Source organism: Pholis gunnellus, assembly GCF_910591455.1.
Source record: "Pholis gunnellus genome assembly, chromosome: 6".
In the NCBI taxonomy this organism is placed as follows: Eukaryota; Metazoa; Chordata; class Actinopteri; order Perciformes; family Pholidae; genus Pholis; species Pholis gunnellus.
Genome location: NC_136532.1, coordinates 12,745,565 through 12,766,547, shown reverse-complemented (window position 1 = coordinate 12,766,547; position 20,983 = coordinate 12,745,565). Strand labels below are relative to the sequence as shown.

The following is a 20,983-nucleotide window of genomic DNA, read 5'->3' as shown; positions in this document are numbered from 1 at the left end:
GTTCGATGGCTGTTTTATTGAAAGAGTGTGAACAATGAATTGCATGGCACCCACATCTCTGCATTTCAAACATACATCTTGGTCCAAAAGTGTTCATGTATGTTATGGTAGTACACAGCCTTCACAGTGGGGCATGCCATCTGATTTAAGTTTTTGTTTAGATTGATATCAAAGCTGCAGAGCACCGTTCGATTTCTACATTCTAACCAGAAGTTAAAATGCAGAATAGTTTCCGGGTCACCTGACAAAATTTGCATGTATATGAAACATAAACTGAATCCACAGATCACAGGACTTAAGCAAAAATGTACATAAAACTTGTTAGTAAGACAATCAGACAAAAAGGACATTCTGATTTATAGATGAATGAGAAACAAAAATGACTTGCAGTTGACAATGTGCGATAAATTGTAATTTTTCTTTTACAATACAAAAAATCTGTTAACACAGGAAAACAGGTGGAGATTTTTGTCTGAATTTGAATTCGGCAATAAACTCAACATCCAGTGTTGAATAACTTGCTAACAAAAGCAATTATGCTACCTTATTCTTACCACCATTATGAGATGACAAACATAACAAAAGCCTTTATAACTGTACAGAAAACAGCTGATTTTAGTGTTTGTGTGTGCATGCAAATACTTAATGTTCTCGGTTATATTTTTCTCTGTTACTGACCAAACAATTCTGATAGAGTAGTTTGTTGTTTTCTGACTTCTACCTTTGGCAAACATTCCTCGTCTGTGACACTACAGCTCTTCCAGAGAGGCAGCCGCGGCACTCCACCAACGTCACTCTTACATAAGGCAGGTTGATTTGAAGAGCACTGCCCTGTACAACAGCAACGGCAGGACATGTTGTACAGATGACATGGATTTTCCTAAGAAAAGGTCTTGCTCAAAGGGAGCACTGACATTAATAAAATCTGAATTAGCTTTGTAATCTAAGTGGAAACTTCACAACACTGGGTATAATATTGAAAAGGGCTTGTTCTGTTGCATAGAAAACTTCTACAAAAGGGAGCAATATAACAAAGCACAAACATACAGAGCTTAGATGTGAGCCTGAGAGATGAGTTCTTCAACAGAGCCGGGGACAAATCTATTTCAATTCCCACCACATTCCTTCTCAAAATGATTTCTGATTACTTAACGACACACGCAAATAAATTTGTCCCAAAACTTTGCTACAACTTTATGGTCCAACTGTACAGAACTGAAATGTCTGGCTGAGAGCAAAAGCGAGAAGAAAAAAAAAAAAAAACACAGGCAATATTTACAAAATACACTTTCAAATCTGAAATTATGAAGGAATCTATAGGGGCTGGATGATTCTCGTGTTTCACAATGTAATTTAACTCCCATGATTCTTTATGTAATTTGAAATCTATAAGCAATACAAAACTCCAAGAGTAAACTGGTAGTAAAAGATAAATTTACCATCAAGGTATCAACATTGTAAAACAAAGTAAAACACTAGCATATAAAACAAAAGGCAACAGATTATTCTCCATTTTGAACGCTGAGGGTAGTGTGGGGTTGTGTTTCCAGGTAAGAGGGAGGGGTGGTTGTCCCTTGGCTCAGCGTGAGAGCGTCTGCCTGGCCACGTCCCAAGTAGCCTGACTCTAGGTGGGGCTCTTAGGCCTCAAAGCGAGTTGGGCAGACCATGGGAGCGAAGAGAGTCCACATATAGAGGATGAGACAGACCCAGCAGGAGACCATCTTGATCCAGAACACTGACCAGCTCCCGTCTAACAGCTTCTCAATCTTATGGTCATCATAACTGCAAACGTAAGCACAAAACGAGAGAACTGAGCAACGACTACGAGACTCATTAACAGCTAAATGGTCCACTATGTACATCAGCTAGATGATAACTTTAGTCTGTCTGCTTTTCGATGTTCGGTAGGTAGCAGTGGCTTATTTTCTCTCTCTGAAAACAGCTGGCTGCTACAGCCGAAACAAACGCTGCGAGAGTGAAACAAATCTGCAATGATCGTAAATGTATTAGAATAAAGTCACTACAGATATTTTTCATATCTGACATTTTAAACTCGTCATAGCAGGAGAAGCACAGGCATAACTAATAACATTAACAATGGCTCATACAATTAAGTGTCCCAGAAAGCCACACCAGGACCCTTGGAATGACATTATTAAAATAAAAAGATAATATTAATGATGTTGTTATGAAAATTATTTTTCCAGTTGACCAAACAAATATTCATCCTGTGATCGGATAATTCTACATATATTGCTTGTTCCAAGTTGGTTATTATTTATTCTGCACTTAATGAAGTGAGGTCTGCTTAGTTCAGTCTGATCATCCACAGTGACTGTGGCACATGAGCACACCCATACTGTATATGTCCAAGCATTGTACCCCAATCTGAGCATCACTTACTGGAACCAGTTGGTGACGGTCATCATGACGTACAGGGATCCCAGGAAGAAGACAGAGTGGAAGTAGGAGTAGCTGTAGATGGTTCCTTCTCTCTCATCATACATCACGTTTTGGCCTCCACCAGTGTTCCTCTCCTCAGAGTCATCTAAAAAGCACACATTAAAGAATTCAAAGAGGATGTGAGGGAGTGACACTTTTAATGTGAGAAAATGCCTTATAACACTGAGGTCATTCTGGACTTGCTTATTTAAAATACATGCAACTCCCAAACAGCATATTTGTACAGGTGGAAATATAATTCATATACAACTATTGTTTATTTCCAGCAGGGGGCAGTGTCAGCCTACCCACAATGCCACTTTGCTTTTGGTCCTGCTTCACTCTGTCATTCTACCCTCCTAGTAACAGTGACATCATCTATGTTTGCTGACCAATACTTTCTCACCCTCCTCAATCTGGCTGAGGAATAGCAATGAGCATAGCCCCTCTGTGTGCAAACACTACGGCTGGGTCCATATGCATACACACTGAACAGGCTGGAGTGGCAGGGGGGGGGGGGGGGGGGGGGGGGGGGGGAGCAGGACGAGACAGTGAGGGGACATTCTTTTGACTTTCCTCACCTGTGTCATCTCCAAAACAGAAACAGCAGCGAGCTCTCTGCAGGATAAAGAAAAGTGTACAGGTTACCACCAAACTGGAATAGACAATAGGGCCTAATTAGTTTAATTTAATGAGGACGTCTAATTAAAAGTGTCTGGTCAGTGGGGTTTTCAAGTCCTGTTAATCTGTTTAACCACACACCCTAGTGAGATCTGAATATTTGTGTGTGTACCTCAATCTCTGGCTCACTGTTCCTATACACTCTGAGCGCTGCAGAGCTTCGCCTGGTGGTGGACGTCAGGCTAGAGGGAGGGTGGAGAAAAAGATAGAAATACAGATGGAGGGAGAGAAAGGTTGTAATTCCGTCACAATGTATTTTTCCATGAATTTGAAGTTTCAGATTGCTGCAGAGTCTAATTCCCTGTCCTTCAGGGAACGGCCACAATAGACATGATGCCTCCACTTGATGGGAAACACATGTGAACAAACGAAAAAAAGCCATCGTTCTCTTCTCTCACACCCTTCGCTTAGCCACAGCCAATCATGCACTCCCTCTCAAGAGTCACAGCCAATCAAAACAACCCCGTCTCTGTCGCTACAGCCTGCCATGAAATGCATTACGGTTATTCAACATTGCAGATAACAGAACTGCTGTTAATGGGTTTGGCGTGTAGCCTCTACATAATCTCTCAACTCCCTAAATGTAATGATATAGCACTAAAAAGAGATATGTTGTAGGGAAACGTGGCTTGTATTTGTCTAGACATTGAGATCAGGAAAAAGGAGAAGCAAGGTGTGTGTGTGTGTGTGTGTGTGTGTGTGTGTGTGTGTGTGTGTGTGTCTTACCAAGAGTAAAGGATGCAGCCAAAAAGGATAACGGTTCCAAAAACGGTCACAATCTTCTTGTCGCTCTCAGTCTCAGAGTTGAAGGAAAACATACAAACGGTGGTGTTCACACCATCTCTTTCCACAACTAGACGGAAAGAATGGAGACAGAGATGGATGAGGCAAAAGAACAAGTAGAGGGAGTATTGTAAGGCGAGGGGATATTGTGAATTGTGTATTTTGGTACAATGTATCAAGAGCGGGAAGCAAAGGGAAAATAGAGAAGTGCAACTTACAGTAAGTACAAAAGCACCAACAGCCTCAATAACAGCATACTTGAGTGTTACTTTGGAAGCATGTGCCGATATTAAATATTTATGGTAAGATTATCTTTACAATAGCGTCTCAGCATAGGATGTTATCTTGACAGCTGCTGTGGAAATAGGAGCGCTGTAGGGATGGAAATGTACCTCACAATCTACAGAGTGATTTGTTTTAAGGATCACAACTTTCTCTAAAGCTCCAAGTTAAACTTTTTATCTTTGTCATAGAGATATGAATCCCTTATCTTAAGACAGGCCTCACTGTATTGTGCTTATAGGTTTATGTTTTTACACTTGAGTGTAACAACAACTTTTCACAGAACAGGATTCCTTATCTGTATTGATAACATTGACTTTCAAATCTGGATCCTCAACCGTAAAATAGGATTTCTGGCTTCTGAAATTGAGGTGTTCCTCTTTGCTTTAAATATGTGTTTTATTGTCTCAATTATTTTTGGTTAATTTGAACCAGATGACTTAGAACCAATATTTATTGTTAAAAGTCACATGCTATGATATGAGCATAAACATTTTTGTAATTTCTTCAGAGTTCTTTTTTTAACTTGCAAGCTGCAGCTTGAGTAAACTGTCAAACCACTGATGTCTTCATCACCACCAATGAAATACATGCTAATCTTAAAACACCATTAAAAACACAGGCCACTGGAACAACTAGTTTTTTTTTGTTGTTGCCATTTTAAAAAGGAGCATTGTGTAGTATTTGGTGGCTTCGAGGTGTGGTTGCAGATTGTAATCAAATGAACGAACATTCGCTCACTCTTACCTTTCCGAGCCTGCGGTAATGTGAGCCGCCGAGTACAAAACTGTGGTAATGCCGTTTGCCTAACTCAGAGGACATCCATATCATAATAACTCTGCTTTAGGAGCAATGAAAGTCAGAAGGCGACTGGCGGTGCATTGGTTTCACAAGTGTGTCTGAGAACTACCATGGCCTTCGGGTAACGTGAAAACCTGAGAGGCCCTCTCTAGAGTCAGTGTTGGGTTTGTCCATTCCGGGCTACTGTAGAAACAAGGCCTGATGCCGTGAGGAGGCCCTGCTCCCTATGTAGATAACATGAAGGACTCATTCTAAGCTAACAAAATCACAACGATTCTTATTTTCAGGTGATTATACCCAAATGAAAACATAGTTATGAATATGATACATAGATCCCCCGGAAGGCTACACAGTGACCCTTTAAAACACACTTCTCTAAACAATAAAAGTGCACTCAACATGTATAATACCTGTTGATTGAACCCAACAATGGCAGTAACTACTAGTTGGAGATGGGTGTCTGGTCATACTCACATTCTTTTGGTTTGCTGGAGAAGGCTGAGAAGGTGAGGTACATGACATACAGACTGATGACTCCTGGCTGCAGCAGGCCTGATGTGGGCTGCACTGTAGGGACACAACAAAGGTAAATAAAGCATTTAAATATCACTGGCTATACTGACAAGAGATTCGTGAGTCGGTGCAAATGTATTTTACAAAATAGCGTAAGTATTGTAGCTAATAGTATTACTTATCGTTACTTTGCATCATTATCTCAAATGTGTTGATATTTGTGAATTACTCTTTGTGATAAGCATTGTAGCTTTCTATAAATGGCATCTAAATGCAAATGCTCGTATTTTCATTTGTATTACACAGTCAAATGAGATAATGTGCTTGTGTGTACAGGTCCTCACGTTTCTGTATGCATGGGGAGATGGCCAACAGGGAGACAATGAGGCACAGGCTGCCGTTGATGCCCAGGAAGACCTTGTTAAATAAACAGGCATCGGGGTCGGTGTAGAACACACCCATGAAGACCAAGGCCGCCACCGCACCACTGAACAGCATCAGCGTTACGAAGGCCAAAGCTGCGTACCACATAGTATTATATTTCAGTCCTGAACTCCTGCAGACAGAGACAGAGACAGAGACAGAGAGAGAGAGAGAGAGAGAGAGAGAGAGAGAGAGAGAGAGAGAGAGAGAGAGAGAGAGAGAGAGAGAGAAAGCAAACAACAGAAAGGAAAAAACACCAGATGAACAAGGGTAATGCAAATTAAATAAGAAATAAAGATCAAGTGAACAGGGGGCAAAAAAGGAAGAAAACAGACACAGGAGAGATTGGCCTAAAGAAAAATTCAAAGAAAGAGAAAGTTATGTTAGTGAGTTATTTCTGCAGTATGAAGAGACAGGTTTATGGTTCTTTAAGTGCTTTTACATTCATTTTATCTGGTCTGGAAATTCAAGGTTTTACTAAAAAACTAAATGGGCACAAGTGCACATACAAATACTTGTTTAGAAGCTTGGGTTTACTGCATTGGTTACTAAAATATCAGAAGTTTTTCAAACAATCTGCTGTGGTATGTGTGTGTTTGCGTGGGAGGGGAAAGGGAAAGGAAGTGCAAACTCCTAAACCTTATGCATCCTGTAATTCTAAACAGGGCCGGCCTGCTGACAAGCCTCCGCCCACAAAAACACAAAGCTACATGACCCCCTCTTTCCAAACCTTTTTGGATTTACGTAAGTGAGCTGAACTCTTTGAGTTACCTGGATAAAAGAGACAAAAGCATATAGAAGAACATGTTGCTCTCACCAGTTTGTGTTCCATCTGTGTGCAAACTCCACCAACAGCTTGAGCTGGATCAGCAGGAAAAGGAACCCGCCAGCTGCTCCTATGTAGCGCCACACTGTGGCATTGAAGAGTGGGAGAGACAGGGAAGTTGTTTTAGAGATAAGACGACCTTACAGCAGATATCGGTTACTTGTTGCACTTCGTGATGTGAGATCATATTCAAACTGCAGATAACGTGGCAGGTTCATTTAGAAGTTTGACTAGAGGGCAGTATATTTGAGTGAGCTTGGAAAAGGATATGGCGAATGTAAAAAAACAAAACCTTACTTATTACTTCCACTCTTTTCTTATTACTTTCCTGTGTCTTCAACTTTTTACCACAACTGAGGTGGATTTACAATACATGCATTTATGATCTATATTATTATGAATGTTACATATATAACGACTACGAGCTTTAAAAAAAGATTACAGCACTGTAGGTTTACTATCGAGTGTGTTCTCTTTACCTTCCAGAAAGGTTTCCTCTCCCGGGATGAAGAAGGCTCCAGCGCAGCATCCCACCAGCACAATAAACTTCAGTAACCAGAACCTGACATTTAAATCAGTCATAATGTTAAACGTTGTACATTTTATTTAAAAAAATAAAATAATAACACACAAAACTACAAAAAATTACTCGTGACAGAACAGATTCAGCGTGACTTAGATCAGAATGTTAATGTACAGTGTTAGGAAGAGACATGCAAGAAATGCACGTGTAATTCAGAACATTTAGTATAATGAACCCAAAAATACTAATACTAAGGTTTATGACATAATTATGCTCAGAAAAGCTATTCAGGGATCACCTGTAATGCTGCAGGATAAGGCTGTTTGCTGACAATGTCTTGTGATGTTTGCTGTTCATATTCTTAGAAACTGAACCGTACTAATGCCGGCATTAATGAAAACATGCCTGCGTGTTATGTACCTGCCTTCAGCCAAGGAATAGAATTTATTTCGCTTTAGAGCTCACAAACGAGCACTACACATTAGCAGCCATGCATTATAGTTGAATATAAATTGTTTAAATGACCGACGGGACAAAAGGTGAACAGAAAGAGGAAGAAGGCCTTCTTACCCGTTATGCACGTTCGCCCTCCAGCCTGTGCTGTTGTTGATGCGTATGGTGAAGACAGCGAACAATAAGAAGAAGCAGGCCGTGCCGAAGCACACCTTGTAGACCGCAGAGTAGCCAACCAGAGTTCTGCAGTTCTCCCCTGCATTAATCCTCTCACACAACTCATTGTAGAAGGGGATCTGATTGACAAAATCACAAACGCACAAAACACTTAGCGAAAGATTATATCATCATGGAGTGCCCCCCCCCCCCCCTCGCCCACACACACACACACACACAAACAAACGCACACCTCTGCTCATGTTTGTCTAGTACGCGGCCTCAGAGAATAGGCCCAATAGCTTCTATTCTGAGCGTCACGCCTCTAAAGGAGCAGAAAGAGAGAACAGGCAGCAACAACAACCCCTCTTTCTCTCCGCGAAGCCTTCTTTCATTCCTCGTTCTCTACAGGCTGTTAGAGGGGCCTTACAACTAACTGTCAGTGTACACAAACAAAAGACACCGATGAATAAATTAACCGCCTTTTGTCAGCAAGTCAGAGGGGTTGGGAAGAGCGAAAAGCAGAGAGAGCATGAGCACAAGAGAAAGATTGGCAGATCCCTCTTAAAATAAATATCCAAAATGTGTTTCGACCCACAGTGAGCTGCATAAACAAGAAGAGCGGAAAACTGGATAGAGTAGATAAGGACGTTGTTGCGGCCTTCAACAGGAAATTGGAAGTGCTTCAGTGGCTCAAAGCCAAGAGAAGAGACGACCTTTAAAAGATAACCACAGAATGGAGGCTCAAATATCTATTCCCTCCTCTGATGCCCCCTGACTGTAGATACGTGAACCAAAGTCAAATACAAGAGCTGCTTTTCAAACACAAATCTCTTTTTGAGAGAAATACAGACACTTACTTTGAGCTGGCTTTACTAGTTTACGCGAGTATTTTGGTCACTGAGGTTGTACACATGGGTGAGACGCCAGCGGATTGAGTTGTCATCACCTCAGTGTGCACCACAGTCCAGGCCAGATCACAACATAGAGTAAAAAGCCCATTTTGGAGCTTTTGTCCCGTGTTGAGGACCATATTAGCATGTCCATGGTGTCGTGATTAAGAGGGAAGGGGGCCGCCTGTTTCAGACAGCTGTAAATCTCTTGAGAAAAGACCAGCACTCTCATACGCACAATGGCTGCTCTCTTAGCCGGGACTTCCCACTGTGCTCAGTGTGTGACTGGCGGTGTGCGTGTAAATGTGTATATAAGTGTGTGTGTGTAACTCAGCAGGCTTTGCGTGGGGCTATCAGAGGCCATTTTGTGCCTGGATAGGCCTTTTACAGGGTTTTCCTCTCACAAGGAGACACACAGTTGGGAGTCGTTTTCAATACTGTACAGTAAACACTGCCGGAGAAAACAGCAGAAGAAGAATGGGGAAAAAGCTCAGTTGGCGGTATACTTCCCAGTCTTCAGAGTCTCGTGACTGCTGATACAGCAAACGTACTGTATGGTAGCTCGCAACAGGGAAGTCATTTCTCAAGCTCAGATATTCATCTATAAATATTAACTCAGACAAAAGAGAAGGAAGGATGAGAAGGCAATGTATCGCTACAGTCTCAACAGGACAACTAACGATATTGTATCAGTAGCCACAGAAGCCTTCCAGTTAAGTTGGAGTTTTTCAGAAACAAACCACAGAAAAAGTCTGATAATAATCCTGCATTATGTTGATTCAAAGACGTACATTTGGGGGGGAAAAAACACATGAAAGCCTTAAAGATCAAAAGAGAGAGCAGCAGGCCTCCTGTGTATACTTCAGAGGCTATGTGGGCGGTTAAGAACAAAACACTACGAGCCTGAACTCCTGGCTCCTCGATTATGGCCTCACCACTGAGAAGATACACGTGGGATCTCAAGGAAAAATAGTGGGATGTCTGCTTTGCCTGCAGCAATGTTATAAATCTTTAATTTTGCCTGTAAGCGATGACATGGTAACACTTGTACATTCTCCGAAATGTTATTCTATTTATGCCACAGAGCCAAACACAAAAGTTGGCTTACCCGACAAGAAAACATCCAATTTCAAACTATATGTGTGGAGAGTGAAGCTTACAAATTCATTCTTGCCCTTTGTGTAGTGGAGGAATACAGTGAGCCTTGACCTTATATTGATCTAATGTCCTCTCTATTACCAGTTATTAACTTACTCTATATGACTGTATGTCTGGAGATAACAAGTATCTGCCTACGTCTCTCAAATAACAGTCAAGATCTGTCAGAATATCCGAAAATAGAATAAGTATCTACATCTGTGTAGCTTCACAAATTGTATAAATGGATAGTCAGAGAGCAGAAAATTACTCTCTCAGCCTGAAACTCTGTTGAAGGTTGATTGTTCCTGCTTTGAAGTGTGGCAATTAAGACTCAGAAAGACACTCTCTTGTTTGTGAGCTCTATATTACAGGATTCCTTCCACACTTCCTTTTTCAGTTGTGCTCCATGTCAGCATGCGTTTCTGCATAGTGCACTCTGCTGTCTAATGGCACAGGCTACTGTTGGCTTGGTTATTATAGCCTGTTAGCTGACCCTTACTCTTCTATTCAAACAACAGATGAATTAAGATTTAAAACCTCGGAACAAACCTATAACATTATTTAAATTATCACATTATTTCCGCGAAAATCCACAGATTTTGCAGTCTTGTCAATCAATAGAACCCTCCAAGATTTGCCCGTTTGTACAGTTATTTAAAAATAACTTTCCTGTCACACCTGTGATAGACGTGCCTGATCGCCATTTGTGAAAATCAGATATGTTAAACAAACAACTTCTAATTGACTTTTATTTCCCTACTGTCAACAGCAACTAAAACCCAAATCATAACTATAATAAGCCTTAGAAATGTAGCACCCCAAGAAGTCAGCAGGCATGCTGCTTCCTATACAACTCATGAGCTCCAACCCGAGTTGATCAGAGTAGATCTCATAAATGATCAGCAGTCATCTCTTTACTGCGGAAGCGTTTATCTGTTGGAGGCTTTTAGGTCTGAGAGTTTCGGAACCACTCCACTCACTCCCCGTTTAAAACGACGCTGTTATGGAGCACAGATGAGAGCTTTAATTTTCTCTCTGTGCCGTTTATACCTTCCTGTAATTAACACTTTCAACCATCGACAATTCCAACTCTTCAATTGTAATCCTAAATATACCTGTAATTTACAGTTGAAAGAGCGTGTACATGTGTATGTGTTGTGGTTAGAGTGATACGTTGCTGTGTGTGATTTTTTGTACTTACATTGACTTTCAACTGCTCCTCCACAGTGGGGGACATCATGATGACACAGATGATGGTGACCAGCAGGAAGTAGAGGGCGTACATGATTCGGGTCCCTGTGGATTGCTTGATCTGGGGGCAGCAGCCACAGCATAACGAGCAGGCCGCTGATCCGCAGCAGCAGGCCAGCTGCACAGAGAGAACAATGGAGAAGAGAGGGAGGGACGGTCAAAACATTACCGTATCAATTTCAGAATTTTCTACACGTTATAAGCCATCTAATAGAGACAATGTATTTACAATAGACATGGATAAGGAAAGACTGGGTTTGCATGTGCATTTTGCAACCACCCCCCTCAGCTAAAGAGGCTACAGTTTGATTTTCCAGGAAGGACGGAACGGAGCAACTAAAAAACCCCCCATCAAATTTCCACGAATGAGGGCAGTGGACAAAAGGTAAAAACCTAACCAAGACAAAAAACAGACGGAAAATAAAAATCACATGGTCTCTTTCCTCTAGCCTTAAACCCATAATTGAGTTTAGACAACCTCCACAAAAAAAGAAGAAAAAAAAACCTTAAACAGGAAAAGAAGGGAGGAACCTCAGAGGAGCAACAGGGGAGGCATTAATCTTCCAGGATGGACCGACATGCAATGAACAGAATATGGACAGAAATAGCAGAAGTAAAACACAGTTGGTTAAACCTCAGAAGCCAAAACCAAAGCGCTACAGACACTTTAAGGCGGTGCCTGAAGGTGTCTCCTCCTCATGAAACACTATAAACACTTCTATCAATTCAAGGTTACAAGTTCAATGTTACAGTATCTAAAAGGAATGCTGTACTCTCCGTGGATACTTTGGTGTTTACAGATATGGTGAGTTTTTACCTTATAAAATGCAATATTCACATGACACCCCTTAATTGTAAAAACATTATAGTAAACGGTGCATGGTCAAGCATTTAGAGCATCTAATGGTTTTTTATTTAATTGTTTAAAAGGTTGCAGCCATTGTGTCAAAATAGCGACACTATCTGATGCCTTCTGGGACATTTTCATCTTTCAATTACTGCAGGTCTGAGCCGGAAGACAAAATGATGGCAGCTTACTGGACAGGGGGACACTTACATTGAAGACATTCGCCTGAGTGTCTCTTTGCTCATTCATGGTTTCTTTCACGGTCTCTTTCACAGTGCCAGCTCTTGGTAAGTGCAGACAGTGAAGTCTTGTCCGAAAACACACACAAACAGAGGCCTACTCTGTTTCTTCTGACGGGCCTTCATACAGCGGGGCAGTCTCTAAAAGACGGCCCCGTGTTCTATTTAGGAAAGCGCAGGATCTATAATTATACAGTATAGCATCTTTCTGTAGCCGCCCCACCCTGCTTTAGCCTCCTCGCCTGCAGAACGCACACACTGCTGCGATGAGAGCTGAACTTCTGTTGTGGTCTACCATTGAGCTGTGGCCCACTGTAAGGCTACGTTGATGCTTCACTACTGGAGGCCAACGCGCACCATTTTCCCCTTATGGGATGCAACTCATACTTTGCTAGTGAAAAGGGAAGACAAATGGTTAAAGAGTGTATTTGAGCTACAGGGAAAACCAGTCTCTAGGTAGCCATTATGGCATTAGGTGAGAGGCGGGTGTTGGGGAGAAATGATGTATACTTCAGATTCTTAAATAAAAGTAAAACAATCAACATCTCAGTGAACACAAATTTATTTTATTGTGCACTTAAGAGAGAAAGACTTGTGATAGGAAGGTTGTGCTAGTACATTTCTACTGTGATTTAGTTTATGTGCCTTACTCACTAACAAAACTATATGTGACATATGATTGTGTACCGAGGAGAGTGGGAACAGGATCATATGAGTGATCTCTGCCTTTGCTTTGATAAGGGGAAGTAACCAAATGGGGGTTGCAGTTTAAACAGAGAATGTTTGGGTGTGAAGATCCCTAGGGATAATCAAGGGTAATAAAGAAAGATCTCTTTGGGTGACAAGGCTCAGACGATGAAGGGGGTGACTGGAGGGGTCAATGGGGAGCTTGAAACTGCTGATCAATTGTTGTAATGTAAATACCTGATGTTCCCCCCCTACTGTGTGCTGAGATGCTTAAGAGCAGGAGACAAACTGAACTCTTGGCTCATCCTCTGCGGACTGCACAGCAGTCCGTATGACGGTGAAGCCTTCTCTAGCCAGAGAATAAATACTTTAAAGACAAACTTCTTCTCTCAATGTTTCTTGTTTCAGTATTATAGGACTCACTCGGTGCTATTGAATAGTTTTTTTCCACCACAGACTCCTACAGCAAAATCAGCAAGCTATGAGAGGCTCTCTGTCCCTCAAGAAGATCCCATCCTCTCACACCAACTTCACATTATTTGGACACAACATCCCCCTCAGTAACGGACTCAAACTGGTCGCTACAGCCACACAGAGAGCCTGGGGTTCTATCCAGCTCAAAGGTGAAACTAGAATTATGCCACTTCATTGCTTTACGCTATTAGACATTTGGGTGAAATTCTCATAATAAACACAAGAATTCTTGAGTTATGGCCAAAAATGTGTTTTATGAGGTCACAGTAACCCTTGAATGAGCGATCAGGGCGTTCCCTGAGATATTGCGTTCACAAGGATGGGCGGACGTGAGGTCACAGTGACCAGGACCTTTAGAAAATATAATTAGTTTATCCCTGATAAATTTATTCCCTGAGTCCAGCGAAATGAAATCGTCAGATTCAGAGAACCAAGTCCACTAGGACGCCCTAACTTATTGGTTCAAATGTTTTTTTCTCCTGACCCGTTAATGCATCCAAGCGAGATCAGTTCAATTTGCCTCTCAGTCATAACAGTAATCTTAGCCCATGTCTGTGGGTCTGTGTCCTAAGCCGGGGTCTGTAATCTAGCCAGCGTGTACTGATGCAGTAAAGCCAGCGTGCAACATTGTCTGACGTGTGGCGTTCCGCTCCAGATGCCAGTAATGTGCGCGACGCTGCAGACTCGTGGATCCACACAGGCACATGGTCAGGATCAAGTTATTCTCTGCCCACATGGCTCTGCCCCCCTGCTCCCTCTGTCCAGAGGATTCCCTGACTGGCTGTTCTTGCCTGGAGCTGAAGAACGATTAGCAGTGGCCTTGCCTTTTTGATACAAGCTGTGTGGTGTTGATTTGCTCATTTTCTAAGTAGATTCCCACGTGAAACCAAACTCAATTATGTTTCCAGCCTGTTCTGAGAAAAACATTGCCGTCTATTGCTCATGTTGCAGAAGTAGAAATAATTACAACCAAGTTTTTTGGAAGTAAAGAATCCATCCTTCATCTGAAAGTCTGGGTTCAAGCCCATGTGATAGTACGTGTGTGCCTTGCTGTAGCGTCCTTGATACAAAAAATGAAAGCCTCCCAACTCCAAGAGTTTATTCAAGCACGAGTATATAGGTTAACATACAAGGTTCACATGTTATTCCTTCATCAATAAAAAACGAAATAAGAACAGCAGAAAAATAGGTTGCATCCTAAATTTGACATCCTCGTGCTATCTGGGCAACAAACACAAAGACTTGTTTGATGCCAGATCAACAAAGATCACGTGCAAACAATTTACCTGAGATATCACAGAAGAGTGCGTACGAAGAGGTTTTTGAATTCTGCCTCCAAGGCCGCATGTGTTATTTCTGCTTTTACGCATAAACAGACTTCTAGCCTTGAATCTAAATCACGTTTTAAGTACGTGGCCCCTGGTCTCCATTTGACTACACACGTCTTAACAGGATGAGCTGTTTCCCTGTTCTCTGCTGGACCCAAATGTGTTTCTCAACATAAACATAATGATTTAAGTCCTGAGAGTGTTTAAGTTTCATGCACACAGTCAGGGGGGGCCAACGGCAGAACTACAGCCGAACTGATGCAGGGAGCAGGAACCAGGAGAGGGGAATGTCTGAAGGGATTCCAGCAGACACAAATCCAAAAAGAGTATCCATGGTAACCAACACTGACCCTAACCACTTAATGGGCCACCCTACCCCCCCTCCTCCTCCGCTGCCCCACCAGCATGTCGACAGGTGGCCGGCGTGTCTGCAGTGTACACCCCTACTATAATACCAACAGCAACCCCCCCCACTTGCGTGTCATTTCGCTATGGCCATCCGTCAGAAAGATCACCATCACATGCTGCAGAAAACATGGCACTTTGACCACTTTCGAGGTGGTCTCGCTTTACCAGACTTCAAATGAGCCAAGTCTCTCACAACCCTCCACTGAAGGCCACAAGCCTCCCTACACTGTGACTGTGGGACTCTCGAGAGACAAAGACTCTCTGTTTCACTCTCTTCATCTCACTTCCTCTAGCCTCCCCCACCCTGTTACTTGGGAGGGGTATTGCTATCATCTCGTCTTTCTTCCTCCTTTTTGCCCTTTCTTTGTTGTCTTCAGCTGCCCTTTACTCTAAATCGCTCATTCCCCAGCTACCCTCCAGCTGTTCTTGGGGTTGGGAGGATGACCATATTGCTCAAAGCCCGCCCACCCCCACACACAGTAATCAGCCTTACATAGAGAGGATGGACAATGGACACGGCAGTGAGAATACCTAAATGCCATTCAACATGAAGCAAGTGGTTGCAGAGACAGAATTAGTCAGCATGACCTCGGATGGCTAAACAAGGACTCTGACCTACAACTGGATGCTTAATCAACAAACGTGACACAGTCCTATATACAATCCTAAGACCACATCTGTGACCCGTTTATCAGAGCATTGACTGATGCTTACCATGTTTTCCCCCCTCCTCCATTCTCTACAGTCTTATTATCCTCAACCAAGCAGTGATGAAAAGAATTGCAGTATTTAACAAACAGGAAATGACAAGGGAAGCCGAAATCAAACAACTGGGTTAACTCAGCACATAGCCAGACGGACACGGCTGCTTACGCAATACAAACAAAAAATAGGTCACTCACTATATCACAGTAGGCACAGGGAAGGAGAATCAGGAGGGTTAGACAGAGGCAGAGCTAGTTAAGGGATTTCTCCTCCATCAACCAGCCTAGTCTGAGTGGATTTCCTTTAGGGAATAACCTAAAAGAATAACTATTGGTCATACTTGTGGCATTTCTGAATAGAGTATTTGGCACCAGACTAAAGAAGCAATCTGTTCTTCCTGTGGCTGACAGAGATTTCCATTACCAAGACTTAAACAGAGGGAATTTCTTTAATCAGTTGATTTAAATTGACTTTATGTTTATCAGTAAGGAAAAAGCTAAACGTTTTCAGTGGAAACCCCCCCAGACAGACATGACTCATAGCTGAGATGAGCACTGTCAAAACAACTTTACAACTCGACAGTGTGCCTGCTCAAATACATTCATCTTAGTTCCTGTTCTACTTCACTTTAGAACATGCTGCCTTACATAAGTAGACTATGCTGTGGCTGGCTGCTTTACAATTGAGGTAACTACCCGTTGGTAAGAGTTTAATCATAGTGGCCACTGTGGATAAAGTTGGCCACAAAGAATCATGACAGACCAACATCTCAGTCTAAACTGCAGAGGGTACACACCGTCTAATCTCTAATTACAACAATGCATAGGGTTGAAGGGAGCGAGGAGAAACAAGAAAAAAAAGGTAAAAGCTAAACAAAAAAACTTTTCAAAAATAAGACACGAGGCCGAATCTTTCTCATACTTCGGTTGGCCCAAGCTCCAGTTAAAGACTCCATTTCCTCTCATGTTGTGACTGACAGCTCCACTATTGTTCATATAGCTAGGCAGCTGTATACACACAGCAAAATTGTATCACTGCTCTGTTTCCTATACACAAAGGGAAGGCTTTGCTTCTCTCTTGGCAAATACAGCCCCTAGCTACAACCAACAGAGAGGAACTTAAGTCCAATGGAAATAAAGGAAAAGGCAGACAAAGAAGAAGGTACAGTGTAGAGCTGAGAAATAAGGGCAGAAATGAAACTATCCCGTGCAGACAAAGGAGTCCGTCGCAAAAATAACTAAAGGAAACAGCCCAAACAAGCATGAGGAAGACAGTCAAAATACAAGGCAATATCAGATCAAAGGGCACAGGCTTATCCAACATTTAGCCAACGGTCTGTTTCACTTCCCAAAGTGTATTGTTTACTAGTGTGACTAGCTGGCATTTCAGACGCTTACATCAGCACCCTCAACCCTCGCTCACAAATACTGAATTACACAGACAAGACATGGGAAGATGTGAAGAGGAGGAGCTTGCGTAAGATGTTATGGTTGCCGCATGGCAGTTCAGAGGCAAACAAAAGAGATTGCCAGTGATGTCCCTGTGGGAAAACAAGCTCCTGCTGCTGCTGACCACAGCTACATTCCTGAAGGGGTGCTGAAAATAGCAGACATGTCTCACAGGGATACAGTTAACCAGTTATTCTCAACGTATGTGACCCAGACTTTTTGTTGGTGGGGACTGGTACAGATGTTTGGTGAACGTATTTACCTGGAGGTAATAGTTGTACAAGTCAAGTGATTTTACAGACGTTGGTGTTGGTGTTTGTTGCTGGGCTACAGATAAACGTTCAGGATTTCACAATATCTGTTGATATGGGAAATCTCATTACAGTCAGCTGGCATTCCTAAGAATTGCAGAAATCGTTTTACAAAAATACACTGAAACGGCGTCAATCATGGAATTAATATATTTTAAAAAAAAAACACCAATAATAAAAGCAATACATTGTCTACTATTCCTCATTTATCAAATACTTTTGGCCCTTTTGCAGCACCCTGACAAAGGCAAGACAGCCAAGGCCAGAAATGTACAATGTCAAAACAGTCTTTTTGCTCGCACACTCACAGGCCAGGGGGTAAGTGCTTGATGTCTTACTCAAGGACACTTTATCAGGACGGATAATTGCTGGACCACAGTCTCTAGTGTCCCCTAGGTCCTCTGGACTTATGTACACTGCCAGCGTTGCTTGTACCATAGCTGTGCTGCTTGAAAGACCCACATGGTTTCAGTCCTGTCCCACACTTGCAGCCAACGCTTGCAGCGCTTTGGACAAAACTCAACATTGGCGGAAGCCGACCCCCTATCCCATCACAATATGGCCTGCATCCCTGATCCCACTGCGAAATTACAAGTGAGCTGCTCCCACGCCATGCCTGCTCCCCTCTCCCAATCTAACCCAAACAACACCCACCCTCCCTTACGCCCGCCTCCTAACCACAGGAAATTAACAGACCACACATCGATTTAGGCTACTCTAAAACTCAAGAGGGGCACATATATGCACACTCAAAAAAAGCTAATTACACATAGTTTACACATAAATAGAGATGGCGACAACACTAAATGGGGTGCCTGTGACAGGGATTAGCACCAGCAGCGTATACAAAACTGATTTTATTGTTTGCCCTTCTTAATCCTTCCCCGTTTCCATCACCCCGTATTTGAAAAGAACAGGAAATAGAAGTGAGCTCCCTTAGAGGAGGGATGTCTCTGTGTAATTAAATTCCTGACCAGACCAGCTCAGCAGTGGTAACCCTATGGTCAAAAACAATCAGTTGGATAAAAAAACACACTCAGCATTGAAGAAAACCCTCTCTTAATTTACATATAAACCACGAGCTTGCTGTCTTTTCAAAGCAATTCTGCAACGTCATGTTATTACAGCCCTTGAATAATTCAGAAACACGAACAATGAAACCACCAATTAGTTGAATTACTGGCTAATTTGGAGATTATTTTCTTGATTAATCCTTTGATGTACTGTTGTGGAAAATGTCTATGTTAATTGGGAGAAAAGAGAGTCTTCAAATGATTCAAAGTTGTCTTTGTTCAATTTAATTCTCTTGCAAGAGGGAAATACTCAACACAGCTCTTCAAGCAGAGTCCGTGTTGGAAGCATTCTCAACACGAGTTCAAATCTTCACAAACTTTATACTAAAACAAAAACAGTCCCCGCCTTGAGATAAATCAAAGATGTCTTTTTACACTGGCTTTTATTGTTCTTCCATGATCTCATGCCAGATGCATTCACGTGAGAACCTAAACATTCCATATTAGGAAGAAACTACAGCGAGTCTCATTTCTCAGTCTCCTTGTGTCTGGATGTATAGCCCGCTAAAGTAAACAGAACACTCAGTAACTGTTTTGGCAGGAAAACTATGTTTAGACAAAGCTATCTGTTTCTAACTCTGTTTTTCTAAGCCGTACAGTGTTTATAAACATTTCATGATACTGAGATATATATTTTTCCCATTACAGTATAAAAAGACAAAAAATGGTTTTAGTCCAGCCAACAGTCTAAAACCCAAAGAAAATAAATGTACTATCATGGAGCACATAGAAAACCAGGTACTATTTGCAATTCAGAAGCTGGAAAGCTTTGCTTTAACAATTACCTAAATAATAAATAAATCAATACTAATGATAAATCAATTATCAAAATTGTTGATATTCAATCGAAACATCAATGACCAACTTGTTGTTTCAAATCCAAAAGCTGCCATGCTACTTACAGTCGCGTGTATAATATGGTTTATTGCAAGTCATTCTGCAAATTCAAACGGACCTCAAACATCTTAGAAGTGAGTCTGCCTTTTACAATTAATTCTGCAACTATAACGCAATATCCATAACCAATTAAGAAACACAAATGAAACCATAACATTTCTAAAAGGCTGTGTGTGACTGAGAGAAGAAGCACCAGAGGAGCTTGTAATCGCTTTGGCCTGAAGTTTTTTGAGCTGGGGAGCGAGATGTTCCTCATTGGTTGGAAAAGTGCAACTGTGCATTACTGAAAAGAAAACCAGACGCATTTTCACCACCTAAAATTATGCAGACAATACGCGTCTGACTCTGTAAACCCAAACATGTTTCTCCGTTTCCGTCCAACACATCTGTAAAATATGACGTCCTGATAGCAGGTACTGTAGGTCGGCGGCTCCTCGCGGTGTGCTGCGGCTGCTGTTTTAGCTCGTTGCCTCGTCCCTCTTTGTCTTCCGACGGCGATAACGTCACTACAGTGAAGTTATTCAATCATTTCAGAGACGGAATTATAATATCTTTAAATTGTTAATGAATAGCAGTGGCTGACATTGGTCTCGGGGATTCAACCGCGACGTGAAGACGACACGCGCTAGCAGACGATGAATGGCTACAGATATGATACAAACAGTAGAAGAAGACTGAAGTCGACGTTACACCGAGCTTAACGCTCTTCTGTACCGCGTCATAGTATCATTCACAACCGTTGACCAACAAAACAAACAGCGGTAAGACGGTATTTGTTGCTCACCTGCGAGACACAACACCGCGTACACATTTTTGCGGGGAGACAATAAATAAAATCCGTTGAAGAGTGTGAGGAGCTCGCTGCTTCCGTCGCTTTCTTCCTCCACATGAAACCACCACCATCACACGAGAACAACGCGCCTGTCCTCCCCTCCCTGCCTGGCCGCTGGCTCCCCCCCCCCCCCCCTTAATTCCTCCCTGTCTCTCCTCCCACTGCACATCACCAACACAAAGCCAGATGTCACAAATGAATTGCAATCCAACCTTAAATACATTAGAAGACCAAGGAATATTAAATGAATGTAGAACAATTTTATGAGATGTCACACTATTATTCAAAAAGATCATCATCACAGTACATAAGCCTATCAAGGGATCTGGAGCTGAATATAATAATGCCCCACATAATGTAAATTACTTAACACCTATTGGTAATAGGCAGAACATCTTCTATCACCTTTACATCTGGCTCACATTCAGTACCTTCATACGAGGCAGTGTGTTTAGTTAATTTGTGGAGATGTTTTTATTTAATGTGGGATAAAATGATTCCAACAGCTGGGGAGGTTATGGTTTGGTAAGGAATATGAATATGTTGTTTGGCGCTATGTTATGTTAT

General features: G+C 42.0%; 1 protein-coding gene across 1 annotated transcript; it reads right to left on the bottom strand.

Annotated features, from left to right (window-relative positions):
- Positions 1-3: 3 nt before the first annotated feature.
- On the bottom strand, positions 4-20,480 carry serinc5 (serine incorporator 5). Its single transcript, XM_079161673.1, has 12 exons — positions 20,369-20,480; positions 11,118-11,285; positions 7,845-8,023; positions 7,231-7,313; positions 6,743-6,836; positions 5,847-6,058; positions 5,464-5,556; positions 3,850-3,976; positions 3,236-3,305; positions 3,024-3,060; positions 2,404-2,548; positions 4-1,782 (listed from the first exon to the last, which is right to left on the bottom strand). The coding sequence occupies exons 1-12, from the start codon at positions 20,471-20,473 to the stop codon at positions 1,638-1,640; spliced, it is 1,458 nt and encodes a 485-aa protein (XP_079017799.1). The 5' UTR covers positions 20,474-20,480; the 3' UTR covers positions 4-1,637.
- Positions 20,481-20,983: the final 503 nt, after the last annotated feature.